Below are 25,923 nucleotides of genomic sequence, written 5' to 3' on the forward strand. Positions count from 1 at the left end.
TGCTTGTCCTCCACTCCCTCTTCCCCTCGCCTATGCAGTGGATGTCAACTCTCCTGAGAGAGGCACAGAGTCTGCATTTCGGCATGGAGAAGATGGTGTGGCCTGAAGAGGAAGCATGGCACTTGTCACATTGGAGGTTTATAGGAAGAGAGTGAAACTGGGGCAGGATATTTTCTCTCTGAGCTTCAGCAGAGCATGAGCAAAGCCACAGGGCTGGCAGAACACTGTAGAAGCTCAGCAGATTTAGTGGGGACCCAGCAAAGCCCTGAGAGAGAATAGCAGCACGTAGTGTGTGTTGATTTACTCCTGAACTCTTGAGAGACACCCTGATGACGTCCCAGAGTCACTTAGGGTCTGGAGTGGAAGTAGGGGATAAAAGTTTTTGTGTGTCAAGAAGAGCTATTGTAGACTTTCACCAAGTCCCCTAAAGACTTGCCAGTGAAGGGTGCCTGGCTGGCTAAGTCAGTAGAGCCTGTGACTCTTGATCTCAGGGTTGTGAGTTCAAGCCCCATATTGGGCATAGAGCTTACTTAAAATAGATATATATATATATAAAAAAAGACTTGCCAGCAAGCTCTTTGGTGGATTTCATATTTGCCAGCATATTTTTCACCATGTGCCATGCACTAGCAATTACACAGCAAAGACACAGTAAATGTAAAACATGCAAGAATATTTTTAGATTCTTTTGCTTTGTTATTTATTTTCTTGTTAATGGTGCATCCAACCACCACAGTTCCAGACATTAAATCTTAATTCTTTTCCATTTCTACAAAAATTGAGGGTACTTTCCTATGGGCTCTATCATCACTGGTTGAGAGCTATGTGTTCTGCAGACTGGATGGGAAAACCCAACTGTATCTTTGTGTCTCTCAATGTCATGAACTCATTTTTAAGTATTCAATGAAACCACAGATAGACTTGGCCAACTACTTTTTCCCCTGAGTTTTTGAAAATATGCACATCTTAAGAAATGTAATGCATATGTTCTCTATTCATTTACCACTAAATGTTCCAAAACTTGCCTTGCAGGAGTTAGATGTTGTCCACAGAGCTTATTGAACCATTTTTGAAACTGCTCTTCTACAAAAACAGGAAGTCACAACATAATAAATGTCAAGTGCATTTGAACTTGAGAGAAGTTGGATTAGATTTAAAACTTTGAATTCATAAATTTGACCTAGTTCTAAATCAGTGCATTGATGAGTCTCCTAGTATCTAATTATTTTTCCTCTTCTGTGTGTGTGTGCGTGTGTGTGTGTGCATACAGTGCCTACTTCATACGCATTTTATTTTTTTAGGATGTTATCTATTTGACAGAGAGAGACAGCGAGAGAGGGAACACAAGCAGGGGGAGTGGGAGAGGGAGAAGCAGGCTTCCCGCTGAGAAGGGAGCCTGATGCAATGCAGGGCTCCATGCGGGGCTCCATGCGATGTGGGTCTCCATGCGATGCGGGGCTCGATGCAATACTGGGCTTGATGTGATGCATGGCTCTATGCAATACTGGGCTCCATCCCAGGACCCTGGGATCATGACCCCAGCCGAAGGCAGACGCTTAATGACTGAGCCACCCAGGCGCCCCTTCATATGTATTTTAAAGTGAAGTGATGAGAAGAAATTTCTGTATTTTGATTACACTGGATTTGGGGAGGGAAGAAAAACAACCCTGGGGCTATAGACTTGGAAGTTCAGAATGCATATTTGATCCTCTATGGGCAGTGTGACTCTGGTCCTGTTTTTTGTCACTTGTTAAAGTTGGAAAGGGGACATTTATACTTAGAGATTCATTTTAAAGATATAGTTCATAGAATATTTAATATATTACTGAAAAGAGTGCTTTGCCAAAGATAATCAACAAGTGTATATGGTATATGTTATATAGACTGATCCTATCTTTTTGGCAGGGGAACGGGTTGGGGGTCAGGAGGGAGACTTAGAAACGTTCCAGGACCTAAACACATAACAAAAAACTGACACCACTGCTATGCTGTGTATTTCTTTAGTGGAGGATGAAACTGTGCAAGATGATTTAGAGAAAGAATTTTTGGTGTATGAAGGCATTAGCTTCTTAAGTTTCCTAACTGTTAGATTATTTTAGTTCAGTTAATAAAAATGTAACTGAGGTGTACGATGTGACCAGGCACTGAGAGTACTTGTAACACAAAGAAGAATTTGAAATGGACCCTGCCCTCAAGGAGCTTATAGTAGAGTGGCAGACAAACAAATCCTCAATATTTAGTGTCATGTCCCATAGTAAGAGCCTGTACAAGGTACAGATAGCATACAAAGGAGCGCAGGATTCTGTCTGGGCTGGTGAGGGAATGTACAGCACCTGGCACTGTGCCTGGCTCATAGTAGGGGCTCAGTAAATGTTAGTTCCCCTCTCTTCTTCCTTTAGATCTAATGTGCTGACCTTTGTACACAAAATGATGATACCACTGGCCAAATATCACGGGGATATGGATTTAGATATTCTTCCGTGTCGAGTGATCAATGAGTATTGATTCCTCCGCATGAAAATAGTTTTGATTCTTCGGGGGACTAGTGACCAGTTTTACAAAATTGCTTACCAATGCAGCGGGCAAGCGAGGAACCAAGGACAGACCCACAAATCAATACTCAGCTATAAACTTGGCCCTGATGTTAGTGTACCAGCCACATTTGCTGAAGGTTCTCCAGTCTTTGTTTTAGTTCAGCCGCAGGGAAGCCTACCAAGCTTCTAAGAGCAGTACTTATTAAACTTGCCCTAGGCACCCCAAGAGCATAGGTGGGTAAAAACTTACTCCTAGGGCTTGGGAGTGTGAAGGTTTGGTAGGCCTTGTAGAGGGGGATAGTGTGGAGTAATCCACTGCAAACACAAAATGTTTGAAGTCTCAGATTTATTTAAAAGATGTACACAAATGCTACAGTGCAAGCTATAATATATCTGTTTGTTTATGTAGTTGTAAAAATACTGCTTCAAGTTACTTACCAAGTTCAGTGAATTAACTCCCTCAATCACCAACTGAAATTGGTGCCCCAGAAAGAAAAGCTGTGTTTATCCTGTGAATTCCTGAGCCCTTGGTACAGCATTTTGAAAAACTGGGTCTCAAAGAAAGAAATAATATACATGTATCTTCAAGCACAGATTGTGTGGCCAGTTAATGAACTGAAAGCATGGTTCATTGCTACACTTCTCATCTCTAACTCATCCTAATCTTTTAAAAACGTTCTAATTGCTCACTTGCAGACGAGACACGGAATCTGTGCTCACTTCAACAGCGCAAGCATTAAGGTCTTATACAAGAGAGTAGAAAGGTATCTTTCATGACTTTCCTTAAAATCATCCCAATCCTTGACACTTTTGCTTTATGAGATGCCATACCAATTGTTCTCTTTCTCATCTATTTATTTTTTCCACTTTTCAAAGCAATTTTATATGCATTTGTCATATCATTCTATAAATTATTGACGATAGACCCACAAATCCTTAGGCTTATTTGACTAGTGATAACTAAAACTTAGCTAGGTTCAATGATTTACTCAAAGTTGCATTCATTCATTCAAAAGTATTTACTCTGCATCTACCATGTGCCAGACACTATACTATGAACTAGAGACACAAAGGTGATTAAGACAACAGTCTAAAGGAGGAGTCAGGAAAGTAAACAGGTAATTAAAGGATCAAGGGATAGGTACAATAATAGAGGTTAAGTAGAGGGCACCAAAGTTTCTGAAACTTTAGGGAAACTCTTAATCCAAACCTCGGAGGTGGAGTAAGGGAGGGCTTCATGGGATAGGTGCTATCAAACTGAGATCTGAAGGACAGGTAGAATTAGTTAGATGAAGATGACATTGGGGTGGATGAAATTATAGGCAGGAAACAGAAATATGCAAAGGCTCAGAGTGAGAAGAAATACGATGCATCAGAAAAGCTGCCATTAGCAGTGTATAAAGTGTGATAAAGAGGCAAGGCTGCCATGTTTAGTCTCATAGGTTTTGTACGGCTCTACCCCAGTAGTCACCGTTCACACAGGCTAGGATGTGAATAGCACCTTCCCAAGTTGAGTAAAGTGGCTTCCCTGAGAGAAGAATGATGGGTGAGTAGAAAGGAGGTCTTGGAAAACCAAGCATGCTAAAATGTTTGTAAATAGCCTGAAGGCAATGGAAAGCCATTGAAGGGCAGTGACTTGATCAGGCTTGCATTTTAAAAGAAAGACTGTACTGCCACTGGGGTGGAGAATGGATCCAGGGAAACCAGCGAGGAGGCTGTTCCAGTAAGGCAGGTTAAACACTGAGAATGGTCTAAAGTGAGGGCCTAGAAATTGGGATCAGAAAAAGCCATAGATTTAAGAGAGGTGATGAAAACAGAATTGATCAGACTTGGATACGCCTCAGTTTTGTTCTTGGACCAAACTAGGTCCATGGTGGTGTCATGTAGTGATACGGGGAATCCAGGGGGAGGACTGAGTTTAGGGGAAGATTATTATTTCCTTTCTGGACACACTGAGTGTGAGGCGATTTTGAAGCATTTGAAATGAGAAGTAGGCAGTTTGGTGGGTCTGGAGATCAGGAGAAATATGGTTGGCCCAAGACACAGAAATGCATTTTGGGCCAAACCAGAATGTTGTCACGTTGTACTGGAGTGGAGTTGCTCAGAGTGGCCATGTTTTCAGGGGAGTGGGCTCAGGGGAGTTGGGAAGGGCCAAGGAGGTAATAAAGTGGAGATAAGAAAAGAAGGAGACAGCTCTCTCTCTCTCTCTCTTTTTTTTTTTTTTTTTTTTTTTTGACAGGTTTGGCTGTGAAGGAGAAGAGAGAGGGGAAGTTAGCAAATTTTATGAATTTGCATGATCATTTTTCTGGAGGAAGGTTGAGAATGGTGCCTCCCATTCTAGTGTCCCACTTAAGTTGAAGGACCACCATTGCATGTTAAAATGCCCCCATCTGGGGGTTTTCCTCTTTTAGTGGAGCCTGAGGCTTCCACTGACTTCACCTCTTCATCTTTTTTTTTTCCCCCTAATCCCCTCATCTTCTCGTATGAATCTTACCTTCTAATCCTCTACTGTTTTTGATTTGTTTTTCCAAGAAAGCTGTCTTAAAAAGTTGAAAGCAAATGGGATAGAGTTTTAAAAACCAGAGTAAACAATGGAACTTTTAACCCAGAGGAAATTCAATATTCATTTTAGCAATCCCTCACAGGAAAAATTTAAATACTTTATTGCCAAATTATTTTAATTTAGCTCTTTCTATTTGTTCTACTTCAGGAAATTATTTTGTGTTGTTGAATTTTACACTTTGGGTAGGAAAGTGGGATTTTGAGTAAGCATTTAAAGAAAAAAAATCTTAGTATATATTGAGTAGAATTAGTTTCCAGTTAATACTCCCTCCACTTGCATGCTTTTAAAATCAGATAGTTTGCCATTATTTATTAAATTTATACTTGGTAGCCAGCACTATAGAGCACACCAGAGAAGGACAAGGCATGCCTAGTACCCACTAGAAGTTTCTAATATGAGGGAAACAACACATATGCAAAATAAAATATACATTATAGAAGACTGGTAATTATATAAGACAATACATTGCAGGATTTCTTTTCTTTCGGTGCCCGAGGTTCTTGGTCATGCTGCTTCGAAGAGTGAAGAGGGAGGGCAGACGGAGAGTGGTGGGCAGCAAAATTTATTGAGCAATAGTACAAAACTCCCAAAGAGGGAGGGGACCTGAGAGGGTTTGCTCAGTATAGAGGCTTGTTGGCAGGCTTGTTTTATGGGCTTGTTGGTGGGCTGTTTTAATCTGATTAACCCTATGCAGCTGTTACCCAATCAGGCTTTTTTGTCCATGTGCTCATCTACTTATCAGGTAGATGTGCACGTGGGAAAGGGTGGAGGGCTCCTTCCAGGCCTGTTTCGTAGCCTGGGGGACCAAGAGGGCAGTGCCCGCCACTGCCCTAAGGCATGCTGGCCAGTTGCAGGGCACCAGATCAAAGTTTGTTTAAATATCCCACAGGCTGTTGAGCTGGCCCCCCAGGCCTGGGTTAGGACGCCTAAGGCCATTCCCTTTCTTTCTGTCACATAGAAGTAGTAAGTCCTCCCAGTAGGAAGACTTAAAAGCTGGGACACTGAGTAAAACCTAGATTAACAGGATGGGGTCTCTTTTCTTTTAAGGGTAGTTTTCCTCTTGGGGTGGGGGCTTGTCCCTGCCTGCCTTTCTTCTGACTATTCTTCATTAAATTAAATACAACAGATGGATAATAGCAAATAAAAGTATGAAATACTTAACTGAATGTATTGATTATATATGTTACAGTCAAGGACAATAAAGACCAAGAGTCAAAGAAGGCATTTCCTGTTTTAAAGTACATAAATTTATCACTAAATTCTACCCCTAAAACTAATAATACACTATATGTTAACTAAATAGAATTTAAATAAAAAATTAAAAAATAAAGTACATAGCCTTAAACAAATCAACACCAAAAGTAACTTTGTAATATTTTTTTAAAAAACCATATTTCTTCATTTCTAGGATGGCATCTTTTCATATTTTAATACAATAGGTAACATTCATCTTTGTACCAGGTACTGTTATAAAGTGCTTTAAATGTGTGGACATGTTGAATATGGATCATTTAGTGGGGTGGAAATATTTCATCTTCTCCCCACTAGGTTCTGTTAAACAATTGGTACAAACGGAAATTCTATGACGTTTTAGGGTCCAAGAAGTATGGTATGTGTGGAAATACATAGTGCTTTGATATATTAAAAAAATATAAAAATTACATTGATTAAATGTTCTTACCTCCTTAGCCTGGATTGCCAGGCCCTTGGTTCTGCTTTGTGAGGATCACTTGCTAGCCCCAAGACACCCATGGATCCCCTGTACCTTAACTATTCGGTCAAAGACCACACTAGTTGCAAAACAGAAGAGTCTCCGTGTTGAGATTGTGAGGTAACCTCATCCAAAATTTCGCCTCATTCAGCAATCATTTACATACCTCTGCCTGTGGTTTTCTGCTGGGCCAAGGAGGTGGTGCTGATATATTTACAAACAAGGTATGAACTATGTAAACCACCCGTGTAAAGTCAAAACACATGATTATATTGGGTGGGGCTCCTCAGGAACTGGCCTCTGAGATGGAGATTTGCATGCTAAGACTTACTGGGGCATGCTTTTAGGAACACCTAAAAAGCGTTTGTATTCTTGCACTCACTGGATCTGTATAACCTCCAAGGAAGGGGTTGTCACCTTGGTCCAGGTGGTTATTTTTGGCTGAGGGCAATTCCTAAGGGAAGACTCAGCTTCAAGCTGTCAGCCGGCAACATTCCCAGCAGTTGGGGGAATAAGGACTTTGGTCCTGAAGGTGGGAGCCAGGTGGGACGCCACAGCATCGTATGTTTACATGTTAATGTACACATACACACATAAATATATATGCAGGTATTTTCATATATATATACACACATGAATATATAGACACACATACATTCATGTGTATTTATACTTAGGAAAATTTAAAAAGCATAAATCAAGTAGATAAAACCACAGTGAAATGTGATATAGTAAACTGGGCAGATTTATTGGAATCATAGGCTTTATCACAATAGTACAGTGGTTCTCAGGATTGCCCCTTGATGTCTTTAATATAGTGATCAAATTCTCTGCAGACTAGATTATGGCAGAGAGCAGGAGAGTTTACATCTCATAAAGACTATGAAAGTGAAGTGTTGGCCTTGTCATAGAAAAGAGAACAGCTTTTGGTGCAAATTGGAATAGATAAAAAAGCATTTGCCATGTCAGTAGATGTATACCAGGTACCTAGGCTTGTGCTGATTTGCTGCAGTAAAGATAGAACTGCAGATGCAACTGGCTTTACCATCTGATTAAGTTTACACCAATTCATAATAATTCTCTCAGATTCATCTGCTTCTGCATAGGCCAAACAGGTGAGTTGAATGGGGGAAATGATAGGATCATGACTGCTGCATCATCCACATCTTTTATGCTGGTACTAATTTTTACATCTCTCCAGGGATTTGGTATTGCTTTTGGTTTTCTGTCCTTAAGGGGATGAGCCTCCCTTTCAATCAAGGGGTCTGTGAACTGGCTGAGGTATGAAAACTGCTTGAGAAGGATGACTTTTCATTCTGATGGCTCGAGTCAGGTTTCAGGCAGTGGACCTGGTTTTGCCTGCTATAGAGATCAAGGAATATTTCAGAAGTCTGTCCATCTATATCATTCCTAGGGCCACCCAGGGCATTACTAAATATCCCTGTAGGTCAAGACCTTTGAGTCCTATGTTGCCCCTGCTGCTCACTGCAGTAAATGTATCCACTCTGTCCCTGTCAATTAAGCAGTGTCACTTGGCCATCGCCATCCCAGGATCCCACTGTCATAGAAATCAGGGAGCAATTTCGATGGAAGCATCTTCCACCATCAAATCCAGCTACTACAGATCTTTTCTGGTGTTCCCCTTACTAAAGTATTTTACAATGCCTTAGTGTAGAGACAGTCATCTGGGCCTCCAGGGGTATATAGTTCAGGGCTGGGTATACACATAATACATAAAATCACTCCAACATTGCCATCTCCATGAACCTTTGGGTTTCTTCCTCTACATTATACCAGGGACATTTGGACATCTCAGTCTCATTGAATATAGACCACCAATGGGTCTGAGTTTTAGCTAACCAATTAAACAAACCATTAGAGTCACTTTCAATGTATGAACTAACACGTTAAATCCAGGCTTTATGGTAAATCCACCCATATCAATAAATTTAGCCCAATCCTTAGCTCTTTATTTTGTTTGGAACTTGACCAAAAACTGTTCAGCCTTTCACAAAATCATGTCACCTCTGACAACACCAATATTGATATTTGAGTTGCTAATACAAAACATTTATATTGGTCTGTACTTACAGTTCTCTCATTCACAATGGTTCTACATACAGGTGTAAGCATCTTACTATTTATTTTGTCTTCTAAGACAATTACAAATTATTTTCCTTTTATTTTTCCTTTATATGTAATTAGGAGATTATATTGATTTCTTGGGAAATTTGCATAGGTAGTTAATATTATCTATGAATTTCATTTCAGGACAGTAAGGGGAGTGTTAAAAATAGTAGTTATAAGAAGGAGGTGTGGGTCTGATAGGGTTGAGAACACCTCCCTCCTCCTTTTAAATTGGGCCCAAAGAAATTATATATAGGCATGGCCATGATAAGCCAAAGTGGATCTTGAGTGCATTTGCAGATTAAATAATTTGTTATCACTCTTCTGAAAGATGGCTAAGTTTTTGTAGAGAATTCTGTGTCCTATTCAGTTTACTTACAAAGCCATGTAGGGTGATATTAGTAAATACAAATGCCAACAATGGTGGTGAAGAACTGCCTCCCATATACAACAAATGCGATACAAACAAATGTGTTTGAAGGAGGACTTGAGGAGAAATATGTTCTGTCTCTGAGCATTACTGAAGATAGAGGAGTGGAAGCCAGGAGCGTACTTTCTTAGCTCCCTTGTCCGTATGAGCTGCGTCACAATTCCATGGTTAGGTACTAAAGAGGAGGATGCTAAGCAAATGCTGCCACTCCCTTCTCCCTTTCCCACATGGAATCTTTGGAGACACACTGAAAGGAGGAAGAGCCCACATTTGGTCTGTGAATGAATCAAAGGTAGGTATTTGGTCTTAACCCAGAACTCCAGCTCCGGTTTGCTGCTCAAGGCAGGTTTGCTTTGTGGCATGCCAGGGGCACAGGAGGCTCCCTGGGAGCAGTACCCCAACCCACTTGCCTACTTAATTCTAATGTCTCCAGAATCTCAACTCTTGTCACTTTCTCAGGGAAGCCTGCCCTCACCACCAGTCTGGGTCTGATTCCTTTGTCATGGATTTCCTTCAGAAGCACCCCCACCCCCATCCCTTATCAGTCTGTGATGACATTCATTAGTTATGACCTTGTGGTTTATGTAGGACACCCATTAAGACTAGGTATCTTCCCTGTTTATGCTCCCTGCCTTTCATACGGTGCCTAACTGGTATCTGATACAAAGTAGGCACTCATTACACAGCTGTTGAATGAATAAATGTTTGTTCCAAATTCCAGAAGTATCAACACTTGCTTCGATTGATGCATATTACCACTGTATCTGTATCCCATGCTGTTTGATAGCTGAGTCTTCTATTTGTTGAAGAGCACGGTTACTGGATTTTGTTGAAATGAGTCAGGACTGGTGACAACACTCAAAAGCCCCATTAATTTAGGACTTCTAATTTAGGACTTCTTTTCTTCTCCAGTAACTCTGCTGCACCTCCATCTCCTCAACTCAAAACCCAGTGTTTTAACTTAACGATGGAGTTTTGTGTGTGCCTACCTGGAGAACGGGGTGGAGGGGCTAGAGCCCCTGTCCCCTACCTCCCAAGTGTGACTTTCACTTGCTAAAGAATTAGCAGTGTGTCCAAGGCCTCCCCGCATTAAACAAAGAAAGCCCCAGAACCACAATCCCCGACCTAGGTGGGATAATTTGGAGTGCTGGGCAGTCTGGTTCCGGATGAGGGCGGGAGGTTGAGCAAAAGTGTGACTGACCGAATCTCGCAGGTGAAAGCTCAGGTTAAAGTTGGTGGCCTGTGAGTGACACCCCGAGGCTTGTGTCTTCAAGGCCTTGCTCATCAGGTTGGGTCCGTGTGTGTCCGTGTGTGAGATGGGGCTCGGGAGGGCCACGCTCAGCCCCGGGGCGGGGGTGGGGCGTCTCTCACCGCAAACGCCTTGGGGGCCGCAGGGCAGCGGGGCTGGCTCTCCTGGGCGCAGTGTGCAGGCGCCGAAAGCAGGCGGCAGTCTGGCCCCACCGCGCGTCGGGCGCGGGCGCAAGCGAGCTCGGGGGGCCGCGGGCTGCGAGGCCCGGCTGCGGGCGGCAGGAGGCAGCGTCGGCCCAGGCGGCGCGGCCGCGAGCGAGCCAGCGCGCGGTGATGTCAGTGGCGGCCCGGCTGGCAGCAGCCGGTACTTCCTGTATAAAGGCGGGCGGGCTCGGCTGCAAACCCCACTAGCCAGTGTCAGCCTCTCGGCGGGAGGAGGAGGCGGCGGAGGAGGAGCAGGGGGAGGGCTGTCAAATTCGGGAGCCAGATTTTTTTCCCTTCCCCTGGCAATCCCTTCCGCTTCCCCGGCTCCTGGCGTGACATCTGCGGACCGGGGACCTGTATGTGTGTGCGCGCGAAGGAGCGGAAGAATGGCAGTGCTCAAACTCACCGACCAGGTAGGGGGCGGCGGCGCCGGCGGGCGGGACGCGCGGGCGCGGGGCGGCGCGGAGCCCCGGCGGGGGGATGGGGGCGCGGCGCGGAGAGCGCCCGCGAGCTGTTTACTCGCGGCGAAGGGGAGGAGTGTGTGCGGCCACCGGCTGCTGCGAAAGCCGGCGGCTGGGGCTCTCCTCCCCTGCGCCGTCCCCGCCCTGGGCCGTCGGAACTGCGCGCTCCGCTGGGTGCCCGCGGCGCGCCCTAGGGCTGGGGAAGGGGCCGGTGGGCCGGCGGGCGCAGCCGGGGCGCCGCTGTGCGCGGGTGTGCGCAGCTGAGCGCGGGTGTGCGTTGTCCGCGGGCCCAGACTGGGCAGGGGGAGGGGAGGCTCGAGGTGCTCCTCCGGCTCCTACCGTGCTGCGCAGCGTGGGCTCGGCCAGCGGGTGCCGGCCGCCGGAAGGAGGACGGGTGGATGGAGAGGGAGAGAGGATCGCAGCAGCCTGGGACCTTTCCCCGAGCCAAGCCGGAGACCGGCCCAGACCGCGGCTCTTGTGTGGTCGAGCTGTCTTTATCCTTTTGACATGACATTCTGACTTCCTCTTTAGTCGCCCAGAGGCTGTCTGTGCGTGGTGCGCGATGGGGACCCTTGGAGAAGGCGCTTTTGGTTCTGACCCGTCTCTCCCGGGAGGAGGTGAAGCCCCAGGGCTCCACTCACAGCAGTGGACCACCCTCTCTGTGCCTGTGTGGATCAGTTTTGTTGCTTTCCTGGCTGAGACACCGCACAGGGTAGCTTCGGAGTCCTGGTTTGGAGAAGTGAGGTTATTTGCTCACTCGGTTGACAGTCCTTGCTGTAGGTCTTTGGAATGGAAACACCCCACCTTTGCAGACTTTGCTGCTCTTAGGATATTGACACCCACAGGCGCCCAACCAAGTTGCATGACCAAACTCTGCAGCTCCTTTCACGAAAAAAGGAAACAGCTTGCTTTTTCTCCTCCTGCTATTTACTCATGGACAGTGAAATGAACACTGTTTGGGGGTCCTGGTAGGCGCAGAGGTAGTCTTGACTTTGACACCCTATCAAACATGCCATTCCTTGGTATGAAACATCTACATCTCGAATGGGGTGAATCAGCTGCCTTGCTGTCCCCGGGTAGAATCCAGCCAGAACATCCTGCGATTTAGATTCAGTCAAGCACCAGAATGATTTGCTTTCATATCTTTTAGATTCAAAATTTTGCTTTGTTTTCTCTAAGTATTTACAGGCTTTTTTTTTCTTTTCGTAGAGGAGAGATCACTGAATTAACATTCATCTTATCCTCAAATTTAGCAGGAAGAACAGCTGGTAATTGTGAGGAATCTGCTTGTTCCCGTTGGTTCCAGAGCATTTAAAAGTGTTTGTAAGTTGATATTAGGATTCTCTCCACCTTTTTTGGTCACATACTTTGACAACTGTTAGACATTTTTTTTTTTTTAATCTTCCAGTTTTAGTCTGTCCTGGTAATGCCATCCTCGCTGGCCCAAGTTACTATACTTGCCTCTAATTCCTAAATCTTCAAAGTACAAAAAAAAAAACCAAAAACGAATCTAATGGGCATTATTGTTATAATCACATACACCACAGAATTTCACATAGAATTTTAGTGTTGGAAGAGATGCTAAAGACAATCTTAGCCCAAATCGTTTATTTTTTTTTAAATGCAGAACCTGAGATCTGAAGAAGTGAAGCACGTGGTCCTCAAGGACCACAGCTATTGGCCCGTATTGCTGCTGAAACTCCTGCCTTCCAGGCTCTGTGCTTTTTGCTAGAGGTTGTAAGACACTTCCGCCTTCTCATTGGATGTGTTGAAAGGGTTACAAGAAGGCATCCTCTCCTAAATCAAGATCAACACTAGGGAAAAGTATATTTCTTGGTCTTAGAAAGGAAGTTTTTCTTGACTTATCAGAGTAGGACTTTCAAAGCTGTTTGTCTTTTAAAATGTTTCTGACTACATCTCCTCTCTTCCCCAAAGAAGCTAGTATCGCTGTGGAGAAAAGAGTCATAGTCTGCGTTTGGTTCTATCTCCAGATGCATAAAAGGGATCTAAGGAGTTCTGAGGTGCGGGAGCATCTAAGAATTGCCATCCTCTCTTGGGACAAGGCCAGACTGAAGCTGGATGAGGAGGCGGTCTGGGCTGGGTGGAGTTGTGAGCAACGAAGGTTTCTGTGTGGCTTTAGGTCCAGGAAATATGTGGTCTTTCTTGCCTTATATAGTCTTACCTTTCAGTTTGAAACTAAAATCTTAGATGCTGGTTCATAACCTCACCGGAGGCTTAAAAACCCTTTGCTTAAGTTCCTGCTACAAGAGTTTTGCTCCATCATTGAGGGTAGGGGGGCTGCCTGCTTGGGGTCACTGCCTCTGCCATAGAGTTTGTAGAAGAGTGCCTGACTCCCCCTCCAGCTGCTGGTGAAACAGTCCCTTGCTGGTTCCTCCATCATCTTTCAGTGCCCTATTTGTGAACTGATCCTTGATTTATCGCGATGGCTCTTGGATTTTTAGCTTGATATCCCAATTTCCCTGACACATTCTTATTGTTGATACCCTGAATCACAAACCATCTTGGTTTGTTTTTAAACCTGCCTAAAGGAAAGAATGTAAGAAGATGACACTTCCGGTCCTGCTGAAGCCGGGGACAGGAGCTTGCTGGGTTGATGGCAGTCACTGTGTCTATAGTCGGTCCCGCACCGGCATCTCGGTCATGCATGAGGAGGGACCCTCTCTTCTGAACTCTGTTTTGGGATAGTTTAAAGAAGGAGGAGGCAAATGTAGTTTTTAGTGTTTTTTTTTTTTTTCAATTGTTACCGTTTTTTTTTTTTTTCTGTGAGAGGGAACTGTAAGCTGTTGCTACAAACAAACTTAGCACTCAGCACTTCTGCATTTGTAACCGTGTCTCTTCTGTTTTCCTCTTCACACAGCACACATCATTTTTCTTGCGGTGATATGGGGACCAATCATCCTGGTTTGCCTAGAACTGAGAGGTTTCCCAAGATGTGGTACTTTCAGTGCTAAAGCTGGGAAAATTCTAGGCAAACCACGATGAGTTGGTCACCCTGTGCAGCATAGAACATACTCACCTATGTAATTAATATAATAATGTGATTATTTCCTCCTAGATGGACATTAGGAGGTTTCTCTGTATCTTTGATAAAGTGAGCTGATTTTAAATTTGAGAAAGTTCTGTTTCATACAAATGTAATGCATTTTAGCTCAAGATACCCATGAAACTCTTTGCAATTTGATTTGCGATTGAACTTTTGGGGGCTGCTCTTTATGTCTGGGTAAGGTACTCCAGTGATTTTAAGTGTCTGCTCCTATCTTCAGCCACCCTCCTCAACCCCCCAAAAAAGTTTTTCGGAGTTATGACACCAGAATGGTTAGTTCTTTTGGATCTTTGAAATGTTCACTGTTCTTATCAGAATTTGCTAGTGACAGCAGAATGTCACCTCCATCTCAAGGGCTGCCTGTAGACAAACTGTGTCAGCAGGTGGCCCTTTTCGGAGCCTCCTGCCTGGAGGCCTTCTGGCTAGGTGTCCCCTTGCCAAGTCCTAGCTCACACTTGAGTCACCCATCCCCTTTCCAAAGGCAGTGGCAAGCAGCTAGAAATCCTGTAACTTTGAAAGCAGGATTTCTAGCTCACAGTGTGGGACCTTGGGACATGTTGTGTATTTTATAGGGCCGCCCTCATCCTACCAGTGCTCCCAAGAGCACTGGGTTTATAGCAAACACAATGCTGCAGTCCTATCGTCAGCAAAGAAGAAGGGAAAAGAAAGGCTTTATTCTTTGCACCCTTCTTTAGTTGTTTTGCGATCCAGGCACATGATTTGGGGAGTGCACTAGAGGGCTGGTGTTTCCTGGCAGAAACCTAGTAATAGCTTACATTTATCGTGATCTCTTGTATGTTGGGCCCTCTCTCTCAATCCTCTCAGCCTCACTAGGAGGTAGGTGGCAGTGTGATTCCTATTTTATAGATGGGAAAACAGGAATAGAGAGGCTAGTTGACTTGTTCAGGGTCATCCACCCCCTAAGCCAGCACTGTGTCCTACTCTGGCAGTCTGATTGCACAGGTGGGGCTCTAACCACAAGGCTATACTTTCAATAGTTGAAAGGTCAGTGCAGTTGTAGAACCCATGGATGCCTGTAGATGCCTGCTCTTACTTACCAGGAAGCCATTGGGCGAGCTGCACCCCCACACTCCTCCAGGCTCTTGCTTTTGGGGCCAGACCAGTTCTGTCCGAGTCAGGAGCTGCTCTGAGACCTCCCGTGTTGCCAGACGTGGCTTATCCTGGCCGCTTCTCCACCCCCCCACCCCCCCACCCCACTCCCCATGCTGAAAGACCTGTTGATTGGTAGCTTGGGGATTTTTTTCTTAGTCATAAACAAATAAACTGTGATCACTGTAGAAAGATCAGAAAGCTGGATATGCAAAGAAACAGTTAAAACCATCTGCAGTCTCTACTCAGGACTACTCCTGACATCTTGATAGAGAAGGAAACTTCTAGTAGCCAGGTAAAATCTTTCACCTTTCCACATGATGATATCAGTATCTTTCTCTTGACCACAAAGCTAACAACTCTTCTGGCTGATTTTTCCAAATAAACTGAATTTATGTGTCTCTTAAATAAATGACTGGCTGCTGTAGTGTAAATCCAGCAGCACATACCTTTTCTTTTCTTTTCTTTCTTTTTTTTTTTAAGATTTCAACTTTTACTTCCTCTTTTCCTCTAAATAGTAAATATAAACTCCAAAAAGCACAATTGTTTGTGCCAGAAACAGGACTGAAACATTCTTTAAAAAGATTTCTATTTCAACAATATAACATGAGTTTCTAAAGGCCGAAGTATAACATGAAATAATTTAAAAAATAACGAGGAGCTGGAGAGAAATAATCCTTTGGTTTTCAAACTTGGTAAGCTATAGCTCTCCTTTTTTTATTTTCTTTTTTTAAATTTTTTTCTTTTATTTCTTTTTTCTTTCTTTTCTCTCTTTTTTTTTTAAGTAAACTCTTTGAACTCACCACCCTGAGATCAAGAGTCACATGCTCTACGGACCGAGCCAGCCAGGCGCCCCCTATGGCTCTCCTTTTTTATTTTTCTCAAAGAAGTTTCCATATTGAATCTCAATATATTTAAGAGATTGGTGGCGGTAGTGATCCCTGAGGCCCTTTCAAAGATTATTTGGCATTAAGGAGCGCACATGGTGGAATGAGCACTGGGTGTTATACACAACTGATAAGTTACTGAACACTGCATCTGAAACCAATGATGTACTGTATACTGGCTAATTGAATTTAAATAATAAAAAAAAAAAGCCCCGAAGATTATTTGGGTTTAGTATTATTTGAAAGCCCCTTTGTATGAGAAAACTCCTGGTGACTGATTCAGTGTTCTTTTCCTGACATATCATGTTCTCCAAAAACAAACATTTATGAGTGTTTGTCGACGATTAGGAGTTACATAGAATTTGGATGACCATATCATTTTTATTCATTCTGGGACAACTTTGAGAATGATGGGGGTACTATTGAATATTAAGCTGGGAAAATAGATGTGATGCAGGTCTGTCCCAGGTAAACCTGGACACACCGTCACGTGACATAGACTGTGTTTGCTATCCCAGGCTTGACAGTAAGTGGACTAGTGACTAGTAGACTAGTCTTTTTTTTTTTTTTTTCGAGTCAGGTTTACCCTGGAGCAGGTATTACAAAGATGGCTTTATCACCTTACACAAGTCTGGAGTCGGAAAAATGGCTTCCGTTTCATACATCAGTGCTGACCGGTTGGGTGAGGGGTTGGAGGAACATTCTGGCTCTTGCAGCTGAGGATGGGGGGAAATGTAATGATCAGTGATCAGTGTTTGCTAGGGTATAAGGTAAGGGAGAGGTGGCCTCTGTTGTGCTTTAGCCAACCCTTGGCAGGTCGCATTAGCCTCTGCCGGCCTCATGTCCTTCTTTGTAAAATGAAGAGGTCGGACCAGATGCCTTTCAGGTGTCTAGGCTCCTCCTGCTACCTCTGTGACTCAGTCCCTCTGTTTACAGTTTGTCCTGTAGTCTTCTTCACAGATGTGGCCGTGGAGGCCGTATTTGCAGATGAGCTCCAGTTTAATTTTCTGGGTAACAAAGCCAGATTCCAGAAGATGGTTTTAACCAATGTCCATGATTTAGGAACGGATGCCTACCCTATGGCCACCTGCCCCCCACCCCTGGTCCCCCTTTTGATAGATCATGTGAGGTTACTTATTTTATAAAGCTTCAGTTTCATGGATTAGGCCTTTAGCACCCTGTTACCAACATCATATTTGCCTTCTGCTTGACTTCAGAGGTTGAGAGAGCAGGTATTTTCTCTCATCGGTGTTCAAGTCTATAAAAAAGTTGGTAGCCCAAGAGGTTGAAATTAATGATCATGACTCTAGTTTTTCATTATGATATTCATAATTTTTAAGAATCTTTTTATTTGTCTCCTCTTTTGAAACTGAAAATTTATTTAGTATTCTATTAATTGGACCAAGCAAATAGGAAGTCTATAGTCCACCTTTGGGCTTTTTCAGGCTTTGCTAAGCCAATAATGCTTGCTTGTATTTCTTGGTCTTCATGTGTCTGCAATTCCCTCACCCCCACCCTGTGAGTCATAAGCATCCCAGTGGAACTTTCTAAGGTATCTTTAACACCAGGAGACTATTTTGCCCCAGGGGAGCCTCCAGAGCTCTTGGTAAAACTAGAGGGATTTGTAGGAACATCTGAGGCCTAGACATGCAAAATTTCCTCACAGTTCCAGTCTGTCTCAAAGGTTTCAATGTTTAAAAAATAAAAAAAGGTCTCAATGCTAAATTGCTTTTGTTTATTTTCAAAATAATACTAGACGGGAATCAGAAGACTGGGATTCTACTCATGGTTCTTTTTCTAATACTTGTATGGCTTTGGGCAAATCCCGGCCTTAGTTTCTTTGTCTATAAAATGGAGGTGGATGGGTGGAGAATCCTCTACATTCTTTCAAGTTCTAACAGTAAGAGAATGCCCCAGGTATCTCGTTTCAACTCATGGAATCTGGTTTGGAAAAGTATCTGCCTTCCATGAACTTCTGTTCTCTCCCCTACCCGCCTCCCCCCCTCCCCCCGGGGTGGTGGCGGCAACTAGAGTTGACCAGCTCTGAGAAACACACACGCTCTGCTTAAAGGTCAGGGGTCCTTTCCCCAAAGAATGTCATCTTCTAGCATCTCCAGCAGCTGGATTTCAGGGAGGGACACAGAACTCCCGGGCTGCACTCAGTTTGGCCCTGTGAGAATTCCCTGGAGCTTCTTACTGGACAAGGGGAGCAAGCCTTGCAGACCCCGTGTTTATCAATTGTGAGCTGTGCTGAGCTGGTGCCCACTTTAGCCTTTCTCAGAGATGCTGCTTTAGCAAATGGCCTGGGTTCTCCCTATAATCCTTTTTTATTGAACTCCATAATAACATCTGGGTCTAACAAGTCTGTTTTCCCAGTGTTGGACCCAGAGATTGGGTGCAGTTGACACAGTGACCACCGTATGTGTAGATACGCTCAGTCTGTAGAAGCTTGTGTTGCTGTCTAAGACTGGCAAGATGAAGAGAAAGATAGGAAGGAGAAATTCAGGTAAGTTGGGACAAATCAACCAACCCATTATCGTTAAACAATGGCCTCCAAAAGTCAGGGGTGCCTCCACGCCAGGGCTGAGTAGGATGCCTTGTTGAGTTTGGGAAAGATCAGAATTCATAGTTCTTTTAGAACTCTTTAAAATTTTCATTTTTGTGTATTTTGAATATATATGTTCACTACTATAAAAATCTTCCTTGTTCTACTTCCTACTTTTGACCACCTGGCCAAACCACCACTTGGACTATTGCAGCAACCTTCTGACTGGACTTGCTCACCCAGCCTTGACGCTCTGCTCTCAGTGTGGCCGTCAGAGTGATGAACTCTGAAGCTCAGATCATGTCCTTTCTCCACTCAGCCCCTCCCATCTCACCCAAGGGAAAAGCTGAAGTCCTAGAGTGGCTCACCAGGCCCCCTGCACCCATCTGTCCAGCCATGTCTCCTCCTGTCTCTTCCTGGCTCCTTGGCTCCAGCATCGCCTCCTCACTGTTCATTGAACATACCAGGCACCATCCTGCCTGCAATCCCTTGATGTCCTGCTGCCTGTGAAGCTCTTCCCCAGAAGTCTAAGTCTGCATGCCCAGCCTCACCCCTTTCAGATCTTTACTCACATGTTACCTTCTCAGTGAGTCCTTGCCTGACCTCCATATATCAACCGCCTACGCCACATTTCCTGTCCCCTTTCTTTGTTTCCTCTCCGTAGTACATATCCCTTATACCATACATTTTGTCTTTTTATAAAAATAAAAGCTTATGTGTAGAAGAGATAAAAATAACAGGGCAGAGTTTTTTGTTGTTTCGTTAGCTTGGTTCATTCACTGCTGTAACTTTAGCACTTAGAAACAGTATAAGGCACATAGTAAATGCCCAATAAGTATTTGTTAATTGAATGATGTAAATATCATGTGTGTGTGTATCTGCATGTTCAAATGTTTTTACTCTTTAGGTGCTCAAACAAAAAACCCCAAAATACTTCTATAAACAGAGCTTCCATCTGTACACTGGGATATTGGATTTCCATTCAAAGGAAATTCAGAGTAATCTTTCTGCCCCATCAAAAGATAGAAGATCACATATTGTCTTCTTTTCTGGTTATATTTCTCCCGTTTTTAAATTGAGCTTTCGGTGGTGGGGATGGGTTAGCACTGTAGTTGGTTCTCAGTGGGTTCCATTTCTTTATAGGGGAGATATCAGAGTGACACTAGGGAAAGGGAGATGTGGACCCCAAATATTATGGGAAAGGATGCTCAGACCCATGGCAAAGTGGATCATCTTTTATGTATTCAAGCAATCAAAGTCTGTTTAATAAACTCCACTTCCAAGGCAGTGACTCTGGTGGAGTCTTATGGCCCTGCCCCCCCTTCCACAAAGGATAAGAACAGGTACAGTAAAATGGTGAGAAACCAGAGAGAGAATTGGGAAGGAGGAAATAAGACAATAATCATGCTTTATGCTATTTAATCCTGACAACATCTCTACAAAGGAGTGACTATCATCCTTCCACTTCAGAGATGACGAAAATGAGAATTGAGAGATTAAGTAGTCTCTTTAGGGTCACATGACTCTGGGGTTCACATCTGCACAAGCTTGTCTCCAAGGTGCACATTCTTAGCTGTTATGCTTCTGGCCTCTTGAGACAGGCGTAGTATCCCAAGAGGTGCTTTTCCTCATGGAGCTTATGGTGGTGGTAGAGATGGTATCGCATGCCTTGTGCAAGGAAGGCCCTCATCAGATGTTTACTGAATGCACATGGTAGATGAAATAGCTGTCAAACCAGGTATAGTGCAGGTTTAGACTACATTCTGGGGTACTTATTAGGGATGACAGAAGTCCAGAGATGGGCATAGTTACTAAGAAAGGCATCAGGGAGTTAGAGGGAGCCCAATGATCCTTGAGGAAGGGAATGATGTAGACAGCAGATGAGGGTGGAAGGCATCCCACGTGAGTGATGTGCCATGTAACCATCAGGTAACCTGAAGACCGAATTTAGTGAAGCAGAGGGTTCCTACTAGGAAAGCAGAAGAGGAAAGGAAAGAAATATGTAAATGTATGTATATAGTGGAATATTACGTAGCCATCAAAAAGAATGAAATCTTGCCATTTGCAACCACATAGATGGAACTAGAGGGTATTATGCTAAGCGAAATAAGTCAGAGAAAGACAAATATCAGATGATTTCACTCATATGTGGAACTTAAGAAACAAAACATGAACATAGGGGAAGGGAAGGAAAAATAAAGTAAGGTGAAAAATGAAAGGGAGGCAAACTATAAGAGACGCTGAACTCTAGGAAACAAACTGAGGATTGCTGGAGGGGAGGGGGTGGGGGGATGGGGTACCTGGGTGATGGGCATTAAGGAGGGCACTTGATGTAATGAGCACTGGGTGTTATATGAAACTGATGAATCACTAAGTTCTACCTCTGAAACTAATAAAAGAAATAAATTGTGAGATAAAAAAGGGAGGGGGAGGGGAAATATATAGATCAATGAGAATTAAGGCACATGTAAACTAATTGCAGCAAACAGATTTGGATTCTGATTCAAACAAACTTAAACACATTTCTGTGAGACAATTGGGGAAATTTGAATACTGCCTGGTTATTTGATGCTTTAAAGTATGACTATGGTATTGTTGTTATGTTTGGCTCAGTTGGTTAAGCAACTGCCTTCAGCTCAGGTTGTGATCCTGGAGTCCCGGGATCGAGTCCCGCATCGGGCTTCCGGCTCAGCTGGGGAGTCTGCTTCTCCCTCTGACCCTCCCCCTTCTCAAGCTCTCTCCCATTCTCTCTCTCAGATAAATAAATAAAATCTTAAAAAAAAAATAAAAAGAAAGTCTTTATCTTACAAAACAAGAAAACAAAACCACAAAACCTTAGCATTTGCCCAGGGCACCTAAATATTTTAGTGACTCACTCTTTTTGGAAGCTTTTTTTTTTTTTCTTTCAGTTTATTCCTTCCTCCTCTCTTTGTGTCCCTTCTAAGTTTTCTACTGTCACCCTGATAAAATATCTTCAGTAGAGTTGTTAGAATCCTTTTTGATTGTCAGAAAAGCACACAATTCTGCTAGTTTTTTTGCCTACAGAAATAGGCAACTAACTCTGAATTGGTTGTGAGGCTCACCCATCTCTTGACTTAGTTTAAGTGGCCCTCTTAACTCAAGGTAGATATTTGAGCATCTACCTTAAAATCCACATCTTGGGTGCCTTTAGGAAGACCTAGATTTGGCTGTCCTGTACAGTTATTTCAGTGGAAGGTATTTCCAGGGGAATTGAGATATTAGAGTTGCCCCAAGTCACTTTGTGGTAACACTTTTTTAATTTCCAGTTAGTTAACGTACAGTGTTATATTAGTTTCAGTGTACAATATAGTGATTTAACAGTTCCATACATTACCTGGTGCTTATCATGATGTTGCATTACTTTTTTTAAAAAAGATTTATATTTTATTTGAGAGAGAGAGAGTGCCACGAACAAGCAGGGGAAGGGGAAGAGGGAGAGGGAGAAGCAGGCTCCCCGCTGAGCAGGGAGCCTGAAGCAGGACTCGATCCCAGGACCCTGGGATCATGACCTGAGCCAAAGTCAGGCGCTTAACTGACTGAGCCACCCCGGTGCCCTGATGTTACATTACTTTTAAACCATGTTTCTATTTAAACTGGGTAGTTTTATTTATTTACATATATTTTTAAGATTTATTTATTTTAGAGAAAGAGAGAAAAAGAGTGTGCTTGCGTGTGAGCAGGGGGAGGGACTAGGAGAGAGGGAGAAGGAGAGAAGCAGACTCCCCACTGAGCACGGAGCCCCACCCGGGGCTTGATCCCATGACCCTGATGTTATGACCTGAGCTGAAATCAAGAATCCAAGGCTTAACTGACTGAGCCCCCCAGGAGCCCCTAAACTGGGTAGTTTTAAAAAGACAGCAAGCAGTTATAAGGTCTCAGTTTTAATGACCCTTGTTGCCACACCTCTTTTCTTACCTGAACAGGCAGTAGGTGTTGGTTGGTGCCCCCAAAGCTGAGATATCTTTGTTTACTTCTACAAGTGTGAAAATCCTTCCATATCCTTTTTTTTTTTTAAGATTTATTTATTTATTTTAGAGAGCATGAGAGCATGAGGGAGCGTGAGCACAAACAGGAGGGGTAGAGGGAGAAGGAGAGAGAATCCCAAGCGGACTCTGTGCTGAGCTCAGAGCCCTACATGGGGCTCAATCTCACCACCCTGAGATCATGACCTGAGCCAAAACCAAGAGTCGATCACTTAACCTGCTTAGCCACCCAGGTGCCCTCTTCCATATCCTTCTTAATGGAGCCCAGATGTAAGAATAGATCGTAGGCTTGAGAAATGGCCAGTTGCAACTTGAGTAAATGATATTGTCATGTGTAGTTCAGAAGACAGTTGACTAGGGTTTTAGATGCTTTGGAACCTCAGTATAATTAAGTCTTGGGGACCATCAGGTGAGTGCAACATTTAGTTGCTAATTCCAGTTTTCTTAGCAGCCAGGAATAAACAATCTTATTTTGAGGAGCTCTGCTCTTTAGCAGAGAATCTTGTTTCAAAGTCCCAGGGTACTCTATTACTCTATATACAATGTTTTAAAATGTTGTGACATCTCTCTGAACAGTTTCCAAAAATATTACATGGGAGTGGCATAGTTAAGAGAATACAGAAGTTGATGTCTGAAGACCTAGACTATAGGCACATCTCTCTTCTGACTAGGTGTGTCAGACACAACTGTGACTTGCTTATAAAATGGTTGTAATAATACTTGCTCTATGGGGAAGTTGTGACAATCAAGTGGGAAAAGTCTTTGTACAGCAAGTGGCCTATGGGCACTCGATAAATAGTCCTTGAATTTCTGGTTGTTTCTTCATTTGTCAAATTAAAGACTAGTTCTCTAGGGTCAATTTCAGTTCTATGAGAACATGATTTTAATTATTTTTTGTTTTCAATTTATGACCATTAATCTGGTCTTTTTAAAAAATTTCTAACTTAAACAGCTTTGGTAGAAAATGTTTGTTTTATTTTTGTGTGAAATTTCACCATACTGAGATTTGAATTGTATCATTTTGGTTTCTACAGTTTTAGGAAGTGCATTTTTCTTTCATTTTGGTTTTAATGAATGAGTTGACTTAGTTTATTAGACTGAAGAATTTTATGTTTAGATAGATCTAGGAGAATAAATGTGTGTTGAAAAAATTCTGAGGAGTTTGCAGTCATTCTTGATTTAAGTTGTCAAAAAGAACAGAAAATTACTTTTAAGAATGCCACTTCCTCTTCACAGAAGTATAAAACCATGTCTTTTTGAGGAAGTGTGTAAGAATAAAATAGTTGATAGGGCAATCTTCGTAAAAAATCATCATGGGAGAATTTCTGAGAAATATTAAAGTTTCAAGTCTTGAATGAACATATAACAGGATAGGAAGTCATTTATTTCTTTGAAAAAGGTGTGATTAAAAAAGTCAGAAGAAGGGTTCTTTGTAAAAAGTCACTTTAATTTGGAGTCTTTTTTTTTTTCTTTTAAAACTATAGAATGCAGTTTAAAAAGGAGGTGGGTAAAACATTGGATACATGTGTATGTTTTAATTCTTTTATTTTAAAAGATTTATTTATTTTTTATTTTTTTAAGATTTTATTTATTTATTTGACAGAGAGAGACACAGCGAGAGAGGGAACACAAGCAGGGGGAGTGGGAGGGGGAGAAGCAGGCTTCCCGCTGAGCAGGGAGCCCGATGTGGGGCTTGATCCCAGGACCCTGGGATCATGACCTGAGCTGAAGGCAGACACTTAACGACTGAGCCACCCAGGCGCCCCAAGATTTTATTTTTTTTTTATCATCTCGACACCCATTGTGGGGCTTGAACTCACAAACCCTAAGATCAAGAGTCTCACGTTCCACTGACTGAGCCAGCCAGGCACCCCATATATGTTTTAATTCTAAGATGTATTTCATTTTGAGGTATGTCTGGTTAAGATGTAGGGCAAAATAAAAAAGTTCAAAGGAAAGTGAAAATGAGAGTAGTACCAAAAAAAAAAAAAGTGGATTAAAGAAAAAAAAGTGGATTAAAGAAAGAGAAGTACATTTTTTAGAAAAGAGAGAGGAGTGCCTGGGTGGCACAGTTGGTTAAGTGTCAGACTTGGTTTTGGATCAGATCATGGTCTCAGGGTGGTGAGATCAAGCCCTGCTTCAGGCTCTGCGCTCAGTGTGGAGTCTCTCTTTCTCTCTCCTTCTACCCCCTCCCCATACCACACGTGCATGTGCTCCCTCTTCTCTCTCTCTCTCAAATAAATAAATGTTAAAAAAAAAAAAGAGAGAGGGAAGGAACTGGGAATGGAGGGAGACTGACCATGTTACTTTCCAAGGTGAATGTTAGAGACACTCTTGAACTTTAAACTAAATTGGTCATTACCTGCTGTACTCTGCTTTTAAACATAAAAATTTTTAACATGGAGCATTGCTCTTCAACCACATTGACATTTATTTCTTGGAGTTCTAGGATTGGAATAACCAAAGTGAAGGGTGTTAGTTAAGCTACAAAAGAAATGACCAGAGCTATGTGCCCAGAAGGCTGGAAAAGAATCAGGCTGATGGTTATTTGGCACATCCTGTGGGTCCTTGCTGCTGATACTGAACCTTCAGAATCCGGGTAGTGACTGGCCGATAAGAAGTTATTTTACACGTGCGAAGGCAGGTATTGGAGGCTCCTGGGACTAGTAACTAGGTTCCTGTGATATCTCTGGTTTTAGGTGCCTACTGCCTGTCCTTGTGAGCTGAACTCAAGAAGGACATTTCCTTGTCACTGCTTTATGGCTTCAGTGGGCTTTTCCAGAGATCTAAATCTTACCTCCCTTTCTGCCAGAATTGGCTGTGAGACCTGGCAGACATTATACCTCTCTGGGTGTCAGTGTCCTCTAAGGAATGAGGACGTTGGTTAGATGAGCCAGCGGCTTCTGCACTCTCCCCCAGAGGCTGGCAGACCACTGTCCGTCCTGAAGCTGAGTCCAGTTGAGGCCTGTTGGTATTGGGCCTGTCAGCTAAGAATAGTTTTTATTTTTTAAATGGTTGAACAAGATCAAAAGAAC

General features: G+C 43.1%; 1 protein-coding gene across 2 annotated transcripts in view; it reads left to right on the top strand.

The window, feature by feature from the left end:
* The first annotated feature begins 11,001 nt into the window (after positions 1–11,001).
* ANKRD44 (ankyrin repeat domain 44) overlaps positions 11,002–25,923 on the top strand; it is a 323,392-nt gene continuing 308,470 nt past the window's right edge. Inside the window, exon 1 of one of the 2 annotated variants that reach the window (XM_028121815.2) lies at positions 11,002–11,230. In XM_028121815.2, the coding sequence (XP_027977616.1) occupies positions 11,204–11,230 (27 nt within the window). In that variant the 5' untranslated portion in view covers positions 11,002–11,203. The remainder of the gene's footprint in view (positions 11,231–25,923) is intronic. The other variant, XM_088021610.1, reaches the window with a different exon arrangement.

Source organism: Eumetopias jubatus, unplaced genomic scaffold (genome assembly GCF_037043125.1).
Source record: "Eumetopias jubatus isolate StellerSeaLion01/CBP00866 unplaced genomic scaffold, mEumJub1_p1.0 scaffold_3, whole genome shotgun sequence".
In the NCBI taxonomy this organism is placed as follows: Eukaryota; Metazoa; Chordata; class Mammalia; order Carnivora; family Otariidae; genus Eumetopias; species Eumetopias jubatus.